The sequence below is a fragment of the Alligator mississippiensis genome, chromosome 6 (assembly GCF_030867095.1).
Source record: "Alligator mississippiensis isolate rAllMis1 chromosome 6, rAllMis1, whole genome shotgun sequence".
NCBI classification, from domain to species: Eukaryota; Metazoa; Chordata; order Crocodylia; family Alligatoridae; genus Alligator; species Alligator mississippiensis.
In genome coordinates this window covers 34516299-34541958 of record NC_081829.1, presented here as the reverse complement: position 1 = coordinate 34541958, position 25660 = coordinate 34516299, and the positions used below count along the sequence as shown (strand labels likewise).

Here is a 25660-nt window from a genome sequence, read left to right as displayed (position 1 = left end):
TTGCAGGCATATGCCCTTAGGTGTTCTAAAGTAAGAAAATACATAAAATAATGTTGAAAAGAATCTGTACTTGGTCTCCATGTTTTTGTGTTTTTTGGTACAGCCTTTAATGCTATGCAGTTTCTCAAATTAAACACATTTGCTACACAATATGTGTGTGTATTAAGTCAGTTAATCATTTATTATTAGTCAAACCATTCACTGACTTCATTCCAACTTCACGCAATTCATTAAACCATCATAGTAAACTAGGATCACAGTGGTTTTTTATACCATGTGAGATGCAATTGTGGGGTTTTACAATATTCCCCTATTCTTGAACCTGTATATTAATTTTGATGTCATATATCTTTCTATATCTTTATTGTTTTTCACTATTTTTTAACACATAGTATAATTATTATACTATCAGCATTAATGCTTTACATATATAACAGATGACTTTTTGTTTGAAAAACAAACATCTTTGAACGGTAATTTGATATTATAAAGGTTTCTTATAGAAATATATTTTTTACTTTCTGATTCAGCTTTGTGATAGTTCAATTCTATCGTGCAAGAGAGACACTTTAACTTAGTATGTAAAAGGTTATTAACATAAGACAGGAATTGTAATAGTGAAACAGCATTTCTCAAAATCTACAGGAAGACCACATACAAAAAATAAAGGCACTGTCTGACCAATTATCACTTCCACCTGGCCTCTACTGCATCTACCATGGCACAACAGTCTCTTAGTATAGCTAATGGGCACTTCACACTTCATAAAACAAGGGATTTCACGTGAAAGGTAACAGAAACTGCTACTCTTCACTACGAATAGAAGGACTAAGAAAGAAGGTAGATATTTTGAAAAACCACATTGTCACAATATCTGCTTTATTTCCAGTTATATTCCATGTTGGCAAATTAGACAGAAAAATACTTTTGAAAGAATCGGAAGGTACTTCACAGAGGCATGCTCTGGTTTTACACAAAAGTTCTGAGAGTTGCCTGTCCGCTAGGAAGTTCAGTTTGGGGGCAAAACAAACATAAAAAATGAGAGTAGGAGTCAGAAGACTTTGCACCTATTCTTCCTTCTATATCAGTGTAAACCAGGAATGATTTCACTGAAGTCACTGGAGGTACACAGACAAAACAGGAAGATAAGTAACTAGACCTTTTGTTTCTAATCCTGATTCTGTCATGCATCTACTGTGTAATCTTGGAAGAATTATTTAAGATTTCTCTACCTGTATCTCAACTGAACCACACAGGAATATCTCAAATAGCTCAGGAACCATAAGCAGTAGGACTATATTAGCCCAGGTAATTAGTAGGGTAAAGAACTGTATTAACACAGCTACATTGCTTCCAGCACATGACCTGGGTTAGAATTTATCTCTAGTATCTCTACCCACTACAGCATCATACAATGTAGACATACTCTGTCTTAAAAGTGTTCATATAGATATTAACAGATAACTGCAGATCAATCATTCCACCCTAACTGAATGGAACTTGAGATAGAAAAGAGCTATGGCAACTTCATAAACTTTGTGGCTTCTCAGTAAGCTGGACCTGCTGACAACAGGTCACTTGTCATTTAACAGTAAATCTGACTGGTATATGCAAAAAGAGGTATCCCCACAAGATACAGAAGATTCCTGTGTCTAAACATTACATTGGTGCTGAAGTTCTGCTAAGAAGATTGTGACAATTACTTATCTGTAAGCAGCTTGGGGAAGCAGCATTGTGTTTTTTAAGGTGGTTGCAGTATAACTCTGATAACCAATTGAGGCATTTTACTAGAAGGCTAGAGAAGCAGCATGCAAGTGGTTGGGTCATATTTAGATGAATATGACTAGGTTTGCCTAATTTTCCATATATCAGCAGATTAGAAAACCATGATTCCTATGATTTCCATGAACTCTCACAACAGCTACCTGTTGTTTTTGCAACATTCATGGAAATAGTCTGTGTGGTTTTCTAGGAAAGGAGGTGATCTCACCCCGGACTTACCAAAACCAATGAATTTTATGCAAACTTTCACCACACATTCTATAGGCACTTTTATATAAATGTACACAAAGTGCTATATAATAGAAAAAAATATTGGCTTTCTGTCATCAAAACAAACAGGTCAAGACATTTCTAAATCATTTAAAAAACAGGAAGAAAGTTTCCTCTTGAGTAAGGAATAAGAGTAGTTTATTTGTAAAACAGTTTAAAATATATTACCAACTTCCCCTGACAGGCTACATTTTGGGTCTCTTGCATCTTGTGAAGCTTTTGATCAATGGCTTGGAAATTTTCCTGCTTGCTGCAGTCAGTTTTGCCTTCTGGTCTCATTATATCACGGCTGGGCAAACACCAATTTCCAGCTTGTCATCTATCGCAATGGCCCCATTCTCTGATGGATGGGATTTTGATAAATGTTGATAGGCTTCTAAATAGAGTGCCAGATTATGTGTGGGATGATGGCAACCAGCTCAGCCAGGATAAGAATGAGAGATAGAAAACACACCAAACAAATTTGGGGAAGATTACAAAATCACCACAAGTAAATTTACCAAGTTCTTTCAATAGCAACAGAACCTCAGCAAGTAGAGCAAGTAAAAGCAGACAATTTGCTAATGTAATATATTAGGCTTAACTGTAGAAACAGTAAATAACTTCCAATGAGCAACTGAATAGTTCAAAGAACAATATAAATAGAAGGGAATCTCTAATGAAATTTAGAAAAGTATACTTTTTTTCTTACAAAGTCATTGCTTGCTTCCTTTTGTTCCAAGCTTGCTTTCTTTTCCGTTTCTTCCTCCTACTACTGTAACCCTATTCCTTCTACATCATGATCTTCTTTGCCCTAAAACTCAACTTATTCAGCCTCTGAATTGAGTAGAAAGGGAAGCTGGTGACATGTTCAGATAAAATAATTAATTAAGGAAGTGATCCCTTACTTGTATGTTAGGTTACATACAAGCTCCTTTTATGCTAAAGATCTATCTCCAGTTTTTCCAGTACTACATTTCCATCCATCCTGTCCCTGAAGCATAGAACACTGTCAAACTGGTCCATCAACCACTGTTTCTCCAAACCCCTCCCCAGCAACTGTTTCTACTGCAATGTCTATAGTAAACAGAGACATTGTTTATACGGACTACTAGGTGGCTACCAGGGGCTTTTTGGTGTTTCTTTAGCTTATTTATTTTTCCTTTTTTTGTTTTTAAAGTATAACTGATTTAAAACTCACTGGCTATGCACATTTCTGGGCCACCTGGGTGAATGTTTTTATTAGTGTTTGCTCTGCCCTCACTCTTTAGTTTTCTTTCAATTGCTTCTTGTAGTCACTACCTATATGTTGCCCTTGAATTGAAGCCACAATGCATAACAGCATCTACAATAACTCAAGCAGCTTGCTCTGGGTTGGTGGGATTCCAGTTATCACTATTACAGTGCATCATTCCACAATCCCTTTAAATAACTGCTGATTAAAGCAATGAGGAAAAGCATCAGAAGAAAGGAATAGCATTGCATAAGAACAAAACTTATTTAGTCATGCACTTCTGTTATAACTTTAATGATACCTGAACAGCATTTTTTTCTTTTAAGCTCAACTGCTGTCAGCATTAATCAGGCATTCGTCTTTTACTCTGCAGTAAACAGGACTGTATTTAGAACAATGCCAACTGATTATTTTTGTAACTGAACATTCAATTGATTTTTTAAACTGATAAATCAATTGTTTGGGTCTCATTTGAATACATCAGGAGGGAAATACAGCTTGTCAGCTCTCCTGTCAGGGACTGGCTATTCCACAATCAGATCATTCTGAAATAAACAGATAAATATAACAACATTTTTCAGAAGTTAACCCCATGCACCAGAAAAAGGGGCAAGTTTCTATCCTGAAAAATGCAGAAGTCACCCTCCCAGAATCTATGGTTCCAAAAACCAAACATTTGACTGGAAATCTCTCTCTCTCTCTCTAAGGAGTAACAGCTAGACATTGGAGATTCTAAAAATACGTGACTTAGCATGATTCAGGGGTTCACATTCTCAAGGTTGTCTCAGTCCTCTGTATAACTAGGTGTACTAGTACCAGACCCACATTTCTTCAGATGATTTACAGTAACCCAACTGACATCTCCAGCAAGGAAATTCTAAATAAAGATGCAAAGGATAGGCCACAACGCACAACAGTTCCTTTAGCAAATACAGTATTTGCCACAGACAGATTTTTCACAGCCTGTATGTAACTGATTTGTCAAAGAAATATATCATATATGTTTGTAAACTTCCAAATTCTGTTACTACCTGGGCTAGCATTATCCGTCAACTGGATTTACCCTCTGATGCCTGAGAATTCACATGCTCATATTCATATACCCTGCATGTGCCTGCACATAGGAACTGTATGCAACTCCAGAGCAGAATTTCTATGAGAGGAAATCCTTGACTGAGACAGTAGATGTTCTAGATTGGTCTCTATGCATAGAACACCACGGTACACAAAATATTTCCTAACTTTTCCTAGGAAAGAACCTGCTTGGTAAAATACCAATTTAGATTAAAACAAACTATAATAAAACAAGTATCATAGAAGACCTGCCCTTTTAAATACTATGTCAAACATTGTCTTCTGGGTCCTCATGGAAAAAATATATTAGTTTTTTGAAAACTCTTGACTATTGCCATTTTTTTTTTGTTGCCTTTGTTTTGTTTATGACCCTGACACTCATTTCTCCTTTACAGATGAGTGGCTGAATATCAAATGCTATCCTTGATTAAGTTTTTAAAAATAGAGTCCTTCATCTACTAATCAATAATTTTTGTTGTACGCTGATGCCACACATTTTCTTGGCAATTTGTTTTATTCGTTGCCTACTTCTCAGATGATGTTAGGAGACCAGTTTCTATTGCCAGATCACTACCAATTTCTTGTCTGGTCTTGTACAGCTCAGTTAACCTCTCTGTACCTTCAGCTTTCCCCATCTGTTAAACAGGGAAGATGATTTTTACATTTCTTCATATAATCATCAGCCCTAGAGTCACTTCTAAGAAATAATTACCAATTTTTTGTCTGGTTTTGTATAATTCAGTTAACCTCTCTGTGCCTTCAGTTTTCACCATCTGTGAAATAGGGAAGATTATTTTTACATTTCTTCATAAAGTGTCCTGAGATCCTTGCATGAAAACAATGCCTAAACATTATTGCTATCATCATGGTATCTGTCAAAATGGAAAATAAATCCATCACTAAGATGGGAACTGAGAACAGCCCAGCTCAAGAGTGAACTAGACAAACCAGTTCTGTTTAGTCCTCCTGCAACCACTGATATTTCTAATGCAAATTTACAACCAGTGGGGCATCTGCAACTTCTATGTCAATATTAAGACATTATAGTCAGGAATGTCTTTATCACAATGGCACAGGATATCTATTAGCTTAAAAAATATGAAGAGCTAACAAGGACTTTCACATTCTTAGGTTCAGTAAGATGAAGATAGTCTATGTTATAGTGGAATGTGCAGTTCCAGGGCTACCAACATGCTAAGAAAGCCCTGACTGATAGGCTAGCAGCACAATGGAATGGGCTGTCACTGAAACAGCTTTTGGCATTAGTAACATTCTCTTTCACTGTAACATAGTTGAGTTGACATAGTCTATTTAGTTCTGCTTTTTAATAGCATTCCAGGGAAAACAAGACAGTCACTGAGCCAGGGGACCGCCCCCCCACCCGGCGTGCTCTCCAGTGCACCTGGAAGTGGACTGGAAGTGCTTCTGGTCCACTTATGGGTCTACCGCCAAGTGCATTGGGGGAGCTCCCCACACTTCTATGGGACACTTCATGTGTCTCAGCATTGCAGCATTCACAAGCCCACCTGCTACATAGAGGTATGTAGAAAAAACATTTAAAGCTCTGTGTATGTCTGAATCTCCAAATCTTTCCAAATCAATTTGGAGGGTTCCGATTCAATTTGAAGAGATTAAAGGGTCCTCTGATTTGATTTGGAGACTTGGCCACCAAATCAGGCCAAATCTCCACCAAATCGAATCAGAGCCTGAAGCTTCACACATCCGTACTAAAAATGTCACCTCTTGTGCACATTATAGAGCCTACCAAAAATATGCCTCTTCAGTCTGGAATACTTATATGTGTGTTCTATGTAGTTTGTGGTGACTACGTGTTAATTCATCTACTTTTGGGGGCTGAAGTACTTTATTCTTAAACAAAATTGGAGATGGAACAAAATGTCCATTTACTACTGCCATTTCCAATAGTCCATTCAAACTAATGGACTATTGATAATTTCTACTTCTGGGTTGCTTTTCTATGTAATATATTTATCTCAGAAACATGCACCAAAATTTAGCCTTTGACAGTCAATTTTTTATATATCCTTGTCATTCCTACCCGATTTATCATCAACCTAGTGGAGCTGTATGACAGACTAGATAAAATGTACATTGCAGCATTATGGAAACAGGCAAAATAGGAAACATTATTTAGTTTTGAGATAGAAATCATGATCCACTTATACCAAAGAAATGTGTTTGATTCAGCACTTTTCTTTAGTCAATATTTCATTTTCATAATGGAATAATGAGCATTACAATTAATCCATGCGTAAGTAATTATTATTTTCTGAGCTGTAAACCATACTCATTGTATCATGCGAAGAAATGCTATAATTTGTATTCTATGCATAAAATGGACTGCAAAATTATATTCTTGGAAAATTCAAAAATCATAACTCATGAGCCTAAGTAGATGATATTAAAGTTAGAATCTTCAACTTAAATAAATCAATAAATAAAAAGTCAATGCCACAATTAAGTACTTGATTTGCTAACTTAACATCTTTCTAATGGAGATTCGTTTTTCCCCATCTAATATTTGGAAAATGGCATGCCTGTTACATTATTACAAAGTTTTTTTCAGGATGTGTGCCTGCATGCGTAAATATATACATACATACACACACATGTGTATACATTTGTATCTATATGCAGGCATATACACACAGAAGCAAATATACTATGAAAGTGAGCTTTAGAATATTTTAATTTCTGGTTAATTACTTTTCCTCACAATCCTATTAGGCTGCTGTTTAATTTAGGTATATGCACTGATATGTTCTTCAGTCATGTCATGAGCGTTGATGCTACAAAAAAGTACAGTTGACCTTATGGTATATACAAAAGGCATTATCTGAGTTAAGTTAAACATCAGATAAAATGTTATGTCAGGTGGAAAGATCATGCACAAAGGTAATCAAGAAATACCTGTAAAAATTAAGAGAGATCAAGGAGGGAAACAAAGAAAACATCCTCTAAATTGCTAATGGTTGAGACAAGGTGGGAGAGCAGCCAAATATAACACTTTGCTAATGGAAATAAACACGTAGAGGGGAGCTGAAAGTCACCTGCATTTCATCTCTCATCAAGGACCTTACATGCATATGTGGATGGGGAAGGGCCTCCCATCTGGGTGATTCACCAAGGCCTATCCATAGGAGCTGTCTATATGTCCTGCAGCACAGGAACTGATTCTCTTATGTTGCCTTAGGGATGTGCAGGTCAAAAGAGGAGCAGGACTGGAAATGTTCTCTGTGCATTTGGAATATTTCAGAGGGACAGTCAGCTTCTAAGATGGTGAACCTCTCTGGACGTGCCAAGTCTCAGGGCTCTAGCATAAAGGCTCAACTAAGTATCATAAAATAAAATTCAGACACTGGGGCCTGTTGAAATCAAGGCACACTTTGTCATTGGCTGAAATGGATACAGACTGTCTAAAAGCCTATACTAACACTTGCCTCCGAAAATCTAGAAGTGACTTCAGAGGGAGGAGGTCACAAGTTGTGGCAAGCATCAACCACAATGTTTTCCACAGCTGATAATGTTAGATATTTGGCACAGCTAACATTCTTCCCAAGTGAAATGCACAGGCATTTGCCTGAATGTGGCAACAACCTACACACACACACACACACAGGGCAAGTTGTAAAGAAAGGCGTATAGCTTTTTGGAAGAGTGTTAGGAAAAGAATGTGATGGTAAAACTTTCATCAATTGGGCCAAATGCTTTAAGCTGCAAAAATCAAGTAAAATATTTTGATAACTGGATGTGATATATGATTACAGGGGTTAGGAATCAGAATTATTTTTAATAAAAATATATGGGCTTTGAGTCATATTCATTAAAACAAAATGGAAAGAGGGTTGCTTCAAAACATACAGAACATTTTGTTCTCTTGCTAGCTCATACTTCAAACTGACCTCAATACACATGCAACATAATTATGTTTTTCCAATAATATACTCCTCTCCCCTGACCTCAGGAAAAAGGACTCCCAGAGGAGTCTCATGTATATGGATACGAGTATTATCCATGGAGCTTAGACCTCTTGCTTTACTCAGTCAGAACTGAACACTTCTGAATTATGAGAAAGTTTGGATCCAGTTCTAAACTTTCCAGCCCAAGTTCTTTCCTTATATAAATACTTTATTTCCCTAGTTAGAAATTTCTCTTGCATGATTAACTAGGTGCTGAAGCCTGCTGTATGGCAACAGTAGGCACCACAGTTATTCTATCCATATAAATATGAGTAAAGTACAAGACTGACAGCATGAAGGAAGCTCTGGACATTGCATCTGCATAGCTACTGAATGCCCAGGTGGCTCCAAATGAAACCCAGTATAAAGCAAGGGTAGTTTTCTGGGTGCTGTAGCTGGGCTGCCATGGCAGATCCAGAGAGGATAGTGAGGTTGACAGAGGCTCATCTTGAATGTTCCCAGTACCATGCTGCTGCACGTGTAAGCTCCAGCACAGAAAGTAGTAGAGCTGCCTTAAAGTAACAGTGCAGATGGGCTCCTAATTAAGACAAAGCTAACTGAGCTCAGGTGCAGTGCCAAGAGAACTGCTATTGTTTCTATTCCAAAGATCCTGCATGCAGAGTCAGGATGCATCCAGGAGTACAGTCACACCTCCCTTTGATTCCTGTTCTACCCAAAAATTTAACACCAACTGCCCAGAAGTGGCATTTCTATTCAGGTGGCACTGAGGAAGACATTTGACTTCATGGCTCATTATAATTGATTTAATTCCTGCTAATCACTCTTCACTCCATTGGTGTTCACCACCCTCTTTCCTTTTTAATGGTTTTGATGTTCCATTTATCAGGCCATCTTTTCTTCCGCTATTTTGCTGTCTATTAGCTTCTCCCCTTTCACAGCTCTTCAGACTGTTTTTAGCTCTAGCTAAAAAGATTAACTCAGGTGTAGAAACAACTGTCTGTAAAGTGTTGGATGCACTGTCAGGACACACAAGGAGGTTAGATTTTTCTTCATGAATCTGAATAAGAGATGCACATTTAACTATAATGACTAATTAAACAGCATTTTTCATTCTATTTTGTCTAGGTTGTTGTGGTTTTTATACTTAATATATAATATGCCAAATGAACGTACATGCCAATGATGATACCCATTTTGTGCTTCAATCTTAAACTAAATAATACAGCCCGGGGCCCTTACAGATTAGTAAAGCTTTTAGTTCATTTTTAACTGAAGAAAAATGTTTTGTGCTATATGTGATGATCCACCATATCACCTGCACCCACATCCCAATCTTTTTCAAAATTCTAGACACACCCCTATGCTACCTCCAACATTTGGGAAACATGTTCAACATGCAGACCATGAGAGAGGAAGAGTGTGGGGCTGTGAATGAGCCTAGTGGAAGATTGACAGGAGACTGCAAGTGGGGATAGGGTAGGGGAGAGAGGAGACTGTGTAGAGAATTGGGTGTGAGGTAGGCTCTGGATGGCAAGAGAGAGTGAGAAGGATTAAGGTACGAGGTAGCCTATAGGATTAAAAGGGCTGAGAACCACCGTCTTAAAAGATCTGAGGTCCCTGATCTGATGAGGCAGGTGGGGAAAGTGTAACAAAAAGTTGGGAAATATGTGGCATATCTTCCTCCAGGAAGAATTCAGCTTGCAAGATGGAATTGTGAAGTAACAGACTCAGCATGCCTCATCATCCTCTAGTCAGCCTTCCTGTGACGAATTCCTGTGCATCAGAGAAGATGCATAAATGATCATTTCCTGGTTTATTAGAGGCACATATCCCAGGGGAAAAATGGTTGGACTAAATAATGCTTAGATGGCTAACAACCAGGCTCAAATCCAGTATCCTCACTGACCTGTAATTCCTGCATTGTACATTTAAAAGGAAGTTGCCTTAATTATTTCTAGTTTTCTAGAATTTAGTGTTATCTGTGAACAATGTAATGTATCATTGTAAATGCATAAATACATTTAAGCAAAAGTGAACTGGAGTTACTTTGCTTTAAAATTGCATTTGATGTAGAGTAATTAGAAATATTGATTAAACTGAAGCCAGTTCACTGGAAACATGCTAATAGGCTAATAATAATGATTTGATCTTGTTTGAAAAATGGACCCAAATATGAACTGCAAAAAGGAAGGTATTAGAATTTTTACCTAATTTAAAGTCCATGTTTTCTATCCCAGTTTTATCCCAGCCTCATCAGATATGAGAAGATTTAGTTAAATAGAATATTATACAAAAATCACCCTGATAACACATAATTTATGACAGGCCTTGAAAGCAGTCACTTGTATGCTTTGGATCATTTTGAGCACGTAGAGATTTTTTTCCTTCACCAAATTACATGTACTGTGTGAGCACCAGCAGTAGTAATTAAAAATAATGAGGCCTGCTAGATCTGCTAATTCTATTATCTTTATAGCATCAGGCTTCAAGAAACTCACCAGCAAAACAGCCCAGATGAGAAATCTCTTTAAAATGCTCAGGGGTTGTTTACGGTACAATAGGGTAATCTTTCCAGCCTGAAAAATCCAAAAAACAAACAAAAAGCAGACATTAGTAGATATGTTACAGAAGGAGGCAAAGGTTAGCTGGTTGATCATCTACTCTACAAAAAGCTATTTTAATTTTTTCCATGGGGAAATGAGGGGCAGCTAAAAATGACGGCATTACATTCCGCTCCTCATTATTCCTCCAGAAGAGCTTTTGTTCCAACGTGGAGATGAGAGGAGTATCATTTACTTTGAATTTCTGTCTATTCTTTTATGTTACAGAATTCACTTATCAATTTTAGCTACCATAAACTTCAGTAGAAGCAACAACATTTAGAACCCTATAGGATAGTCCCAAAAGGAATTGTAAACTCAGGTCTAGAATGAGCCTTCTACTTCACTGAAACTAAAATATCATCTCATTTTCAATTATACTATAGGACTGACAAACTTATAGGTAGCAAACAATCTCTAGGTGTGCCTACTGCACCCCATTTTTCCCCCGTATCCCTATCACGCACATACCTTCTGCTGAATTTAAGCTTCAATTTAGAAAATCAAAGCTCAAAAGCCTTATATGTGCAAAAACATCTTCCTGTTGTAACCCAACATCATGCCATCTTCATAGTTACAGAGGCAGCCAGACTGAAGCAATGGGGTACAGACATATAACATATTTACTCTGGAGTATGGGATGATAAAACAATATCATGGCCTTAAATTTATGGCAGAAGACAGGGTAGAGATGCTCCTTATAGAATAATTTATTCAGAGATCCATAAGCTTTCACTTCTGTCTGCTCTTAAATTTAAGGTCATGTCTATGCTAGAGAAATCAGGCATGAGAAGGAGTGCAGTCAATAGGATTGGTAATATATTCATAGAGAGACTTCTTCAGAGACATGCAAATGAGAGAAGCTGTAAGAAGCTGGCAAAGTAATTGTTTAACATAACAAGATGAGCATTATGAAAATCATGTACAGCTAGAGTTACATGCTATTTGCATGTGGCTGCTGGCAAACTTGTCTTTTGTGCAGAGAAGTTCAGAAAGGACACTCAGGAAAGTAATATCATATATTACCACTGTACTGTGAGATGGTGCATGGAGAATGATGTTCACATTGACACTGAATTGAGTCACACCGTGGGGAACTATGCAGATAGTTTTGCTGGTAGCAGGTATCATTCAAAGAACAGTTGCCACACCTCAGTACCATGGGAGGGTGTATGGGCAGACAAGTGGTCTGTTATAAGGACAAAATACTAGTAAGGCATGTTTAATTTTTCTAGAACTTCTTCACTTGATTTGAAATGCAGTCCAGACAGGGCCAATGTGAGTGTAAATTACTAAGCAGAAATGAATGCCTTCACTTTCTATGTGAAAGGCAAAGATTTCTTAGGGAAAGATCTTTTATTGGACCAACTATGCCAGAATATTAGGGTATGGAGAAATGCATATTTTGTGATGACATCAGGAGGGAGGAAGGGGGCTGCTGCCGCCTAGGGATATGTAGCAACTGTTATGCTGTAACTGTTATGTGTGAAGGATCCTGTCATGAAACAAGAGAGCTAGATCTGTCCAGTTTTGACCCTGAATAAAGCAGGGGTAAAGCTGAAGCAGTTTTGCTACACTGGTATCACTATACAATCTTGCAGACACTAACAGAGCAATGGGTGTCAACCAGGGTGACACGAGAGCCTGCCAGATATGTCACAATATTGGCATGGCCACTGCTTGTATGGGGTGAAATTGCCCTGTACACCTGTTTACAGCTGGCATCCTGAATCAGAATGACACTCCAGCCTGCATAATGTACTGTAGGCAGGCAGTTTTCTCTGGCTGCTACTTGTCAGTTTGGCTCTAACATGCCTCCCGAAAAGAGGTACCTGGAACAGTTCTATCTGCCCTGGATGCCTCTGCATCCAGGGGACAGCATGCCAGTAGGACCAGGAAGGGCTGCAGTAAGTTTACAAGCTCCTTACACAGCTGCTTCCCAATTTGGTTCTGCAGGAGGCATGCAGCACAGTGTGGAGAATAAAATATCTAATTAATTATCTAATAATATCTAATCAAGTATGTCTAGTTAATTACATTAATAACTTATACTGTTTATATTATAATGTGAAAAATGTATTTACATTAGTTTTTAAAATATGGGGCTACAAAATTTTGGAGGGGTACCTTGCGTCTAAAAAGGTTGAGAACCACGGAGTTGGAGCCTAGTTGCTGCTACAGTGTCTGGAGCACTAGCTCCCCCTCTCTTTTTGAAGCTGTTACAGGTAGGGCTGTGCGAAATTTTGCCACCAGTTTTCTTTTGACGTTGTTTCGACATGTTTCAAGGTCAAAACAGCAAATTGAAATGGAACAGATATAGTCGAAACATCCTCAAAACAAAATGAGGCAAGTCAAAATGTTTTGCCATTGTTTCGACATTTTGCCCATAGGCTATAATGGGGAAGGACAAACCAGCCAATAAGTTTGACATGGCATGATTTGGATGAATCTTGCAGGAATGGTAGCCCCTTCTAAGGGCACAAAGCCTGCCAAGTTTCAAGGAGATAGGTGCAGGGAGTCCAGGGAAACTGCACCCCAACGTTTTGAAAGCAAAACTTGTATCACTTGTACGTGTTAAGCCACAGTGGGGTCAAAACTGCAGGCATGCCAGCCCCTGTGGAGGCCACAAGTCCTTCTAAGTTTCAAGGAGATAGGTGCAGGGGTTTGGGGGAAACTGTACCTCAAGCTGCGGACAAGCAAAACTTGTGACATGGGTGACACTGTTTGGGTTAAGGTGCAGCAGGGTGAAAGCTGCAGGCCTGTTAGCCCCCGCTGAAGCCACAAAGCCTGCCACCTGTCAAGGAGATAGGTTCAGGGGCTTCTGGTTTCTGGGGCCCTGCACCTCTAGCTGCTGACGGACAAAACTCGTGTCATAGGTGCTTGTGCAATTGCATCTGTCTTGGGGCACGGGGGTGGAAAACTAGTGCAGACCTGGCTTCTAGGCCCTGCTGCAGCCACAAAGCCTGCCAGCTGTTAAGGAGATAGCTGCAGGGGGGTTCTGGGTCCCTGCACCCTGAGCTGCTGACAGGCAAAACTCGTGACATGGGTGCTTGTGCAACCGACTGCCTCTGTCTTGGGGCAGCAGCAGTTCCCGGCTCTGTATTGATTCTTTCCTCTACTTAGTCTGTGGTTTCATAGGTGTTAATTCTTACTCATTAACTTGTTATCCTTGCTAGCTACTGTGCATTGAGCTGGTCCCTTTAGTGAATCATGATTGATTGCGTAACACAGTAGCTAGCTAGCACAAGCACCCATGTCACAAGTTTTGCCTGTCAGCAGCTAGGGGTACAGGGCCCCAGAACCTCCCTGCACCTATCTCCTTAGCAGCTGGCAGGCTTTGTGGTCACAGCAGGCTAGCAGCCAGGCCTACAGTAGTTTTCCCGCTCCCCCTGTGCTCCAAGACAGACACAGTTGCACCATCACCCATGTCATGAGTTTTGCCTGTCTGCAGCTAGAGGTTCAGGGCCCCAGAACCTAGAACCCCTGCACCTATCTCCTTGACAGCCGGAAGGCTTTGTGGCCTCAGCAGGGGCTAGCATGCCTGCAGTTTTCACCCTGCTGCGCCTTAACACATACAATGTCACCCATGTTACAAGTTTTGCTTATCCTCAGTTTGAGGAAAATTTTCCCCAAACCCCTGCACCCATCTCCTTGAAACCTGGCAGGCTTTGTGGCCTGAGCAGAGGCTAGCAGGCCTGCAGTTTTGACCCCACTGTGGCTTAGCACATACACATGACATGAGTTTTGCTTTCATGATTTTGGGGTACAGTTTCCCTGAACTCCCTGCACCTATCTCCTTGAAACTTGGCAGAATTCATGCCCTCGGAAGGGAAGGAGCTACCATTTCTGCAAGTTTCATCCAAATCAAGCCACAAATGACAAAGTTATAGGCTGTTTTGTCCTTCTTCATTATATCCTATGGGCGAAATGGCAAAACTGTTTTGACATTTCTACCCTCTTTTGACAGACTAAAATGGAACAGCTGTTTCAAATTTAAACAAAATTAAAAATGAAATGTTGTTCTGTCAAAACGTTGAAACACTGGTCGAAACAGAATGTTGCTATTTCGCACAGCCCTAGTTACAAGTACATCTGTGTCTATACCCTGAGTCTTATTTTAAAACAGAGCGATATTTTGTCTCCTAATGAGCATGCACTGGTGAAAGAAAGAGATAACTTTGACTTATTAAAGCCCTAAAGCAGCTTAACAAGGAACTAGAAGAGGGGATCCCAAAATTTTATTCAGGGAGGGCCACTTAATGGGTAGAACATCAAGCTGCAGACAAAATGCACCTTTAGTGCAATAACAATATGCTATGACCTATATACATAAAATTACAATAAGGAGAATCTGGTATCATTGCTTAATTCACATTTGAGTGGGACTTATGCAGACTTTATTGCTGAGGCAACCTGAGTTCAAAATTTGTTGTTGTAATGCAGTTGAGGAAATATGGCCATTGGTCATCAGGGATGGTATGTGTGATCAAAGAAACTGTATTCACAACCAGCTTACTAAGTCTATTACAGAGGACAGCAATTATCCTTAACAATAGATGATAGGGCAGCCCGTAAGTTTTGTCAGTTAGTTACTACTGAACATTCAGTGGCAATTGCCTCAATAAACAGCTGGTTCTGCCAAGGACAGGCACCATTAAAAAAGTCCTTTTGTGGGCCACATACAAACATTTCTTGGGTCACAAGGATCTGGTAGGCAGCACTTTGGGAATGTCTAAGGAAAAATAATGTCCTCCAATAAAGAGTGCTGGCATTAAGTTGGAGCATATAAAGCGAAGAGGCATCTTAAAAACCTAGCTAAAAAGAAGAGTTGGCAGGAGTTCTGATTGCAGACAACCATCTCTCTCCTAGATATTTGTGCACTTTGCTTTTGAGACTGATTCTGTCTACTGCTCACACTTTATCCTAGGATGTAGCTAATAGAGGGCACCATGCAAGTCGTGTTCAGCAATACATATCACTGGGCTAACACACAACAAACCTGATGCTTGTTTTCTTTCTCTCTCTCCCTCCAAGAGTAACATTTTTTCTATGTTGCTTTATAGTAGATCTCTCTAGCTCTCCTTTGATGCTATGACCCATTTTGACTAGATGAGACTTCACGATGTTATCTGACAAGCTAAGTACAGACGGTCAAAAAGCCCAAGATTGAATCGGTTCAATCTTTGCAGGTTAGTCTAAGCTGCAAAGATTGAACCAATGAGCAAGTGAACAGACAGTCACTTTTGATTCCGGAAATGTAGCCACATGCCTGCAGTGGCCCAGACTAGAAGCCTGGGGGTGCTAGAACATACCTCCTTGGTAAGCTAGAGCAGACAGCTTGGGCCAAAGCTAGCCTGCCCTCCTTGTAAGATGGAGTTTACAAGGGAGGTGCAAAACATCCTGGGAATACTGGGGGACTGAATGTTAACTTGAAGCTGAAGGGGATCTGGGATAGAAATTCAATAAACTGATTTAACCTAAATCAGTTAAGTCTGATACTGCATCCATCCAGGTTTATCTTAAACCAGTTTTGGCCATTTTGAAAGTGGTTTATGTGCACCTCATTTCTGTTGCATTACAGATTTGAACCAGTTTCCAGTCAGTTATACCAGTTTATCTGTAATTTCTGTCCCTAGCCATAAGGTTGTGGGTATTTGAAAAAACCTCCTGGAAAGAAAACATTTAATTTAAAAGGAATGCAAGGAAATAACTTTGCTATAAAAAGAACCACTTTTAATTTCTAAGCATGTTCAGGCAGTCTTACATATCAAAGTCCCCAAAGTCTAAATGGTTACAAATATTACAGCTCTAATCTAGAAGTCTTTACATCAGAAAAATGCCCATTGACTTCCATAGGAATTTTCTTGAAGAAATGCTGCAGCATTAGGCCTTCTGTATAATGGCTGGATTATAGAGTGCTAATTTCCAATTCTTTCAGGTAGAACTCTCCAGCACCTCATTTTTAACCCATGCCATTTTTTAATAACTCACAAAGCCTGCTCATAAATCTTCTAATTGCTGGGGATTGGAGAGTGTCATTCTATGGACTGAAAGGAAATGGAAAGGATAGGAAGAATGTCACACATTATTACGCTGGCCAACATTTGTTAGAATTAAAGATAGTGCTGGCAGAAAAATGCTGCAAGGAAACATGAAATTGCTTTGCAGCCCAACCTTGGAGAGTTGATGCATGGAATCACACGGAAGATGTTGGGGGGGAGGAGGGGGGAATCATTAAAAAAATAAAGCAATATATTCCAAGGAGAGGCAATAATAATTCCTCACTTCCTATTTATGGGCTCATGACTGAGAAATAGAAGCCAAAAGAATTAACTCTGTCAAGAAAAAGTGCAACAATTTTAACTGTTCCACCTAAAAAGAAAAATCAGAGGCGAAGTCACCATTTTGAAGGTCTGATGGTATAGTTTATAATAGAGAAATGCAGCTCACTAATGGAACGGATACAAAAGAGACATGAGACCACATAGTTAAAATCCTAACCTCACTAAAGTCATTGCTAAAACCCCATTGACTTCAACTGGACCACATTTTCACCCAAAAATTCTGAGCCATTATAACTGTGGCTTACTCTAACAACAACTGTGTCATCTTTGCCATAAACTAACTGCAATTAGTAGAATGGCCCACATGCTGACAAGTAGGAAACAAACAACATCCCCTAAGAACAGAAGAGAACCCATCCACACTGTCCATTTGTGAAGACAGTGAACTAGAAATACATTTTAAATACTTTCTAAGGCAGATCTATGACACATATCTATTTAGCTAAGTGCTTGATTGTTTTGGCGGGCAAAGTTTTGCAAAATGCCAGTGCTAAGTAGGTCCAATGAGCATACTACAGAAAGGTTTTACCAACACCAATAACCACATTCAGAAACACTGCTATGCTCTTAAGACTCTATTCTACCTACTGTAATTCCACTACAAGTACAGATTATTAACCAATGGACATCTCCCAAGACAGGATGAAAAAGAAAGTAGGGGGGAGGGGGCAGGAAGGAGGAGGGGGAAATAGCCTTTCATAGATGTGAAAAAATTTCCCACAGGGATACTGGTTAAGGCAATGATTAGTCAAAAACAATTAATGCATTTCTCAATTATGCCTTGAGAAAAGGTTTTCTTCCCCACCCTCACCCCCTTTTCTGTGATAAAAATAGGTTAACTAATTGGTTCAAGCATGTATGGTTAATGGCACTACAGAGGAGGTATTCAGATAACTACCACATACATAAGAAAGCAGCTACCATTAGCCATGTGAATGAACTAAGGCAACTGAAGATAGCTCAGTTTTCACTAGCTTGTTTTACCAAATTACTTATGATTTTTCCCATATTAAAATAGGACGAATTTCTTTAGCGGTAATGGCTTCTGGTATGTTACTGGCAATTTATCTGTATGCTTCCCCACTCATCCATTATCAAGTTATAAAAAGTCAGTGTGACACTTTTTTGCTCTATTAAGCTGTGGAGGCTCTCAGTTTTGCCAAGCAGAACTCCTATTTTAACCAGTTGAATCAGCTGCTGCTTTTTTTTTTTTTTTAAAGTAGATAGTTTTATTGGTTATTGTTAATACATAGATCAAAGTCAATATTCCTTTAAAAAAAAACTTCAGTTACATTAAAATTCCCAAAATGTTATAGTATTGTTTCCCTTAGAAATACATGTGGGTATAGTAAAATGATGACACTGACATGTATAAATAATCTGAAGAGTCCTGTTGAAGGAGAAAATGTAGACTATTGGCTACCAGAGGAAACTGGAAGAAGCACTCCTTGGTTTTATTCCCAGTGGCACCCAACACAGTACCTGGACCCTTTCCAATTATGTCAGTAAGATTCTTGACTTTAAAAAGCCAGTCTAGTTCCCTTTAATGTATAAAATAGGATAAATTACTGCACCACTCTGAACCTCAGTTCAGCCCCTATACAATGGGGAGAAATACTTTGCTCCATTGTTTGAATGGCTGTGTGAATTTTAATTAATTAAAATACATAGGAAAACCAAGTGCTAACTGGCCATCCCAAATCCAAGGCACATGAAATAAACACCTACAGTGAAATACTAATCAAACTGATTTAATATTTAACAATAACTTTGCTATAAACCTGTGTCATTTTGGATACTTACTGTAACCAAAGCAGGGATCTAATTGTAGAGGGCATTTAATCCTGTTTTAGGGTTTCCACATTTTATAAGATGCAAGAAAAGCTGTAAATGCAATAGAAGCTCATGAAGTCAAAAGTTAAGACATATAAAGCAAGCATAGCCTTCACTATTTCATTTATAGTGTGTTACTGTTACAGAAGCAAATGGGAGTGGGCTGGAGTAGTAAGGAGAGAGAATGCTTTAAGGATGAAAGTAACATTCAATCATCACAGGAAGCAGACTATGCCTTGAAAAAGCTCTTGGTTAAAGCAGTCAAGATGCCTGTAGAGTTACTGTAGCTGGGCTGCTAGCTGTTTTTCTTCTCCTGCAAAGTTGCTCGGATTTTCTTAACAACAATTGGAAAACACAAAGAAAATAAAAATGAAAGGGAGGGAAAAGTGATGCCCTCAACTGAAACTTTATAATACATCCTAGTGCACTGTAGACATAATAAAATTATTGCTAATCCAGTATACAGATTGCAAGAGCAGCTGATTCTTGCATGGCCCACATAATGGCTAACTACAAAATTACTATGTAAATGAAAGGCAGGAGTGAAGAATAGCCAAGTGGGAAAATAATTCCTGAACCAGGAAAAGAAAAATGCTTCATGGTAGTTTCCTGGCAAAGAAAAAGCAAGATACTTGCTATGGACTGTGATCCAGATGCTGAAGCTCAGGAAAGGAAAATCAGAAAAAATTCAGATTTGGTCAAGACACTCAGAAAAGAGAAAAAACATTATTTGTTCAACTGTGTAAGACAAGATGGGCTGTGTCAATCTAAGTAAGGAAAAAAGCAGTAGTATCTGAAAGTCAGTCTTGCTAATTAATTAGCAGAAGGCAACCAATAATACAGACAAACACCTGATACTGTCCAAGAGCAATCTGCATTCTGTCCACAGCATATTTCATTTCAAAGGATCACTTTCCAAAGTGAATCAGATTCTCAGTCAATGTAAATCAGGGGAGCCCTATGGAAAGTAATATAACAGGCCCAATTCATAAACTTAAACCCTACCTGAGAAGGAGGCATTATTATCCCTGCTTTGTAGACCTGGAACCAGAAGTACAGTAACATCAAAAGACTTGGCCCTGGTTGCATGGTGAGATAGTGGCGGGCCACAAAATAAACTAACCACAAGTCACTTCTGGAGCTATTAAAATCAAAGGAAAAAAGTCCCTTTTGACTACAGAGTCAGAATTTTACTCCAAAAGCACAACCTCTGTAGGTGTAAGTTGTCCCAGTGTAGCAAAACCCCCAATTGTTCTTTTTTTAAATTTAAAAATACATTCCCTCCCCTTCCCCTAACCATTTCTGACTTTTTCTCTCCCTCACTGTTCCCTATAGATAAGTATAAGTGAGCCAAAGCATAGGATAAGCTTCAGCATTTTATTTTGGTAGCAAGTTGTTTTTGTTTTATTTATTTTTTCCCTTCTTTTCAAATAAGTGCCCTGTTATGGATACCCAGTTTTATATTGTATAATTATTATGTTTATAATGATTTTTACTGTTCTATATTACTGCTTTACTGATACCATATGATTTAGGCCTATATATGTAAGTTAGCATAAGTCATGCCAAGTTGCCATTTTGTTTTACAAGACTCCATCTTGTGTCCCCTGCCCGGGTATACCCTATTGCAACTCTGTTGTAACTGTGTGACTCATACCTACCCCTCCTATGTAAATTGGTTCCTGAATGAATGGGGTTGAATGATAGTGCTTGAGAGACAATTGTAGTAGGTCTAAAAATAGCTCCCTTTGAATGACCGAACCATCAACTCAACGACCCAACCATCACCCTGCATTGACCCTTCTTGGCTCAAGATTTGGAAGACAAAGACTGTTGCAGAAATCAGTCAATCCACCATTACAGACACCTGAAACGGCATGTCCTTACCTAGGCTGACTCTTGGTTGGGCAAGACCCTGCCACTAGGTTCATAGGAGGTCTGCCCCTATAAAAGGGGGCAGTGAAGACAGACCCAGTGGGATGCCCTCTCCATCTGGACCAGCACCATGCCACACCACCTATGCACCGTGAAGCCCTGCCAGCAACCCCCCTCTGGACAACACCTTGCTGGAGAAGACCCCGACTGGCCATCAAGGATCAACTCACAGCACACGATAGGTAGCTATCACCCACCTTCCTTCCCCAAGCAAAGGACTTGGACTCTGTTTTTCTTCCCTACCTGGACTCCAACCCTTCCACTGAGTCTCTTTCTCCAGCTACCAGAGAGAGAGAGTGTGTACGCCAATAATTTCATGGGGCTGTGTGGTGTGTTGTCTGTTTAATAAACCTGTTATTGTGAAACTCTGAGTTGGGTTTTTGTCTGTTTCCTCCTTGCCACCACTTATCTTCCCCCTGATCTCCCAGCTTTCAGCCTCAGTTTCCAGCCCCAATCTCCCAGCCTTCTGCCTCTCTCTTTCCTGGCTGTTTCCTCCTTGCCTCCGGGCTTTTTCCTTTGCTTCCACCCCAGCACCAGTGACCTTGAATAACCCTGGGGTCACTTGACCTTAAGTAAGCCCAAGCCTCAATTCCTCAGCCCAGCTTGTCTCTAGTCTACTGGTTCTAATCCCAGTCCCAGCAAATTTCACTCCTTAAACTTTCTCTCTCTCATCTTAACCTTCTCCCCAAGTACCTCAAGCACACACCTACACACACTGTACCATCCAAGTTAGGAACTCACCTGTGTGTATGTGTAGGTGGGTGGTATGTATGTGAACTGATGAACACACATATATATATATATATATATACACATATATATATACATATGTCATCGTGTGCGTGATATACGAATTAGTGATCCGTGTACGAATACTGAGTATGTGGGTATTGACAACTGATTGTTGTACAATTTTGTGTGTGTGTGTGCTTGAATTGGTGACAGGTATGCACGTGCCTAAGTTGGTAATCTTGGATGTGTATGTGCCTGAGTTGGTTGTGTGTGTGTGTATGCACCTAATTTATTTTTGAGTGTGTGCATGTGCAATTGTGTCACACCCTCTCATCTAACAGTGCAATTTTGAGATCTTGAGAGTTGGCCTGACCCCAAAGGACAACATCAGTACCAGTGAACAGACCAATAGCATTTTACTCCTGCCAAGGATTTACCCCAAAAACTCCTGAACTCCCAGTCTTCTACTCTACCCAATGTCTCACTCACCTCCCAAAAGCTACAGTTCTATATTTTTTCCCACAACAGCTGTGGGACTCTGTTAACTGGAAATGAGTGCCTTTCTTCCTGATCTTGTCATCACATGCCTAATTAAAAACATCTTTCCATTGTGGAGGCCTGGGTCTTGGATAAACATAAGTTTTGGCAGCAACATCCAACTCTCTAGTGCATATTTATTCATACCACACAGTTTGGTATTGATAGCACTTTCTGCTCATTTAACCCCAGTGAGGGAGTAGCAAGAGAAGCAGAACCTAGGATGGATGCACAAGTGTAACCATAAATTGGCACAGTGCTTGCTTGCTGTATACACTTTTAGCACGAAAACTGCTGTAAAGGGGATTTTTTTTTGCCTACCTGTTAGTTTTTTTTATTTAGCATCCTATCAATGCAATCCTTAAGCCTCATGCTTATCAGATGTGCACCAAATTCATATCACTTGAATCAACCCATATAGGCTAGGGGCAGAAATTACATATAAATCAGTTTAAGTAATCAGAAACTGGTTTAAACCCGTAACAGAACAGAAGTTCAGTGCACATAAACCAGTTTCAAAATTACTGAAACTAGTTTAAGATAAACATAGTTGAATGTAGTATCAGACTTAGCTGGTATGGGTCAAACTGGTTTATAAAACTTCTGTCTCAGACCCCTTCCTGGTTCAAGTTAAATCACAGTCCCCCAGCATGTTTTGCTGGGCTGGGCTATCTGCTTCAGCACAGAAGGGCTGTGGGGGAGTGGCTAAACCTCCCTTCCCCTGAGTACAGAACCGCCCTGCCCTGGTAAACTTACTGAATGTTATTGCTGTCTGTGATTGTGGACTACAAATCCCTGAGGCACCCAGAAACAGGAAGAGGAAGTAATGAGCAACCCTGCAGTGTCCTGCTGCTGTAACTCTGGACTGCAAATCCCAGAGACCTCAGGGGCATCAGGAAGAGGAAGTGAACATATAGCCAGAGAACCGTGCTCTAGCACCACCTCTGCCCTCTCCACCCCGACCCCCAGGCTTCTGGTCTGGGCCACTGTAGGCATGTGGCTGCATTTCCTGAATCAAAAGTAAATGTATGTCTAGTTGTTTCTCAGTTTAATCTTTGCAGCTTAGACTAACCTGCAAAGACTGAATCAGTTCAGCCTCAGGCTTCTGACTATTTGTATTTGCCCATAAAGATAGATACAGAAGACCTATTTGCAATTGGTTCTCTAATAGAAAAAGAAAATAATTAGTATCCCTGTTTTACATGTGTGACAACTGAAGCAGGGACTTGCTCAAAATCCCATTGGAAGCCTACAGCAAAACCAGGAAGGGAATACAAGACTCCTGGCTCCCAGTTCTGTGGGTCAAACATTTGATCTGCACATTTTTAAACATGGAGTTAGGTTTTCAAATGTGCACAAGATCAGTAGCATCAAAGAAAAGTTTCTTTTTGAATGTAATATATTGCTGAAAGTCCCATTCATCTTGCCTTTCAAAGGAGGAGGTTTCCATTTCCACAAACCAACACATTCTGACCCTGAAATCCCATCCAATTATAGGATCCCATCTCACCTCTAGCTGTTACCTTGTTTAATTTCACAAGCTAAGCAGAGATGAATCTTAAGAGTACTGGAAGAACTTTGTGGAAAAGTTAGGGCTTTGAACAAAGGAGTTCTGGTATAGCCAAATTTCAAATCTGGTAAGTTAATTTTACTTTCCTACTTTTTCTTCACATGGACCCGGTTAAATAAATTATTTCTTTAAGAAGAGCAGTTGCATGCTATTGCTTGTAGCAAACAGCTATCGCTAGAAAGTAGATATAGGTTGTTGAGATGCTCAGACAATACGTATGAAGAGCTTTCTCATGATCTGTTGTTCTGAAATGGATCTTGAAAGAAGTTGCCCTTTCCACTTTCCTAAATTTCCATGTAGGGGGAAAAGCAGAAGCAAATGCAGCCTCAGCAGAAAGAGAACCATGTTGTGCACAAGGTTTCTAAAACATTTTTTTTAATTGTGCTCCTCCCTTCCCTTCCACAGAAAAATTCAGCAACCCTCTCTAGAATTAGGAATGTTTGGCAGGAAGCCTAACTGGGAAAGGAAAAGGTTCTGATATTTATCTGGTTCTTACAAGTGGTGAAAGGGGGAAATGTTCTACTCAGGAGCTTACTGGAATGAGTCATTTCAGGTTCTCCATTTCCAGAGCAGACTCAGTTTCCACTTACAGTTCAAAATTTTCAAGCCAGACTGTTATCACCCGACATTAAGGTGAGATATTTTCCAGTTAATAGACTGAACTGAGAACTGCCAATGGCCAACTATGGATGTGAGAACTACCCAAGATATTTGTGAAGCAAGAGGTTTTCACTGAAAATGCATTCTTTGGCAGAAAGTGAATTCAAGTTCATGGCTCTGTTCCACACCACTTTCAGGAGGAAGTAGTCCAGGAAGGTAAGCATAAAACTCCACCAGTGTTACTGAAACAGTGCCAAGTAGACCCATTAATGCAAATAGAATAAATTAGTGCAAGTGTAAGCCATTTTTAAAAAGAAACCTATTCCTTTCTAGAAATGTTTGTTGATACTTTCTAAAGCCTCAATGATTCTACTCTAAAGTATGGACAAGTACACATCTTCCTGTCCTGAATAGGCCTGCTAAAATATATGGGGCACAGCTATTCATTTTGCCCCATATGCAGCTCCTTCCTGAAGCACTCAAAAATCTAGTTATGCCTTTGTTTCACCAAGGTTTGGCCCTAAACAGTTTCTCAGTGTTCAAGCAAGTTACTTATACCCAATGTTAGGATGAGGAGCTGTCCCTTAACACAGCTTAACAGAGACAGAGAAAGAAAAGAAGGATAGTGTCTCCTCATTTACCCCATGGATCTCTAACAATTTACTTTTACCTTTTATTCCCAAACTAAATACCTAAAGTAACAGGGAGGTTCAGTTTAGAACATTATCAGAAAACTGTGGAATTATATAAATCGTATGTAGAAAAATAGATCACTCCTTTTCCAAAAATCAGTAAAGGCCCAATTCTGAAAGGTAGTGAACCCTCTCAGTGCCCAATGAAATGGGAAGAAGCCTCGGGCATTTTCTTTTAGGATTAGAGTTGGATCTTTTTACTTTTAATGAAGTCTTCAGTTAACTCTTTGATGAACCATTTCCAGCAAGGTGCATATCTCCTAAGAGTTCATTCATCCATACACAGCCTGCAACAAAAGGCTACAAACGTTTTTAATGCGGGAAGTCATGATGAGAGACATTTTCAAAAGTGCCAATGGCAGTTAGATGGCCAATGCCCAGGAAAAGCAAATGGGAGTTTGACCATCTTTTTGAAAATCCATCTTGTTGCTGTGGCCTTCACAAATACCGTGCTTTAGGAAGAGAAAAGGAAAGCAAAGCAAAACCATTTAAATCAATAACTCTTACATTCTGTAGTGTTCAGTTTGTGAGAAAATG

The 25660-nt window shown here is 39.4% G+C and overlaps 1 protein-coding gene across 8 annotated transcripts in view; it reads right to left on the bottom strand.

The window, feature by feature from the left end:
- The window catches only part of LOC102558169 (heparan-alpha-glucosaminide N-acetyltransferase), a 361824-nt gene that overhangs the window by 29046 nt on the left and 307118 nt on the right, over positions 1–25660 (bottom strand). For 7 of the 8 annotated variants that reach the window (XM_059729771.1, XM_059729773.1, XM_059729770.1 and 4 more), the window contains one exon: positions 10779–10856. The exons of the other annotated variant lie outside the window; for it this stretch is intronic. In XM_059729771.1, coding sequence (XP_059585754.1) covers positions 10779–10856 — 78 coding nt within the window. The remainder of the gene's footprint in view (positions 1–10778; positions 10857–25660) is intronic. 8 annotated transcript variants of the gene reach the window in all.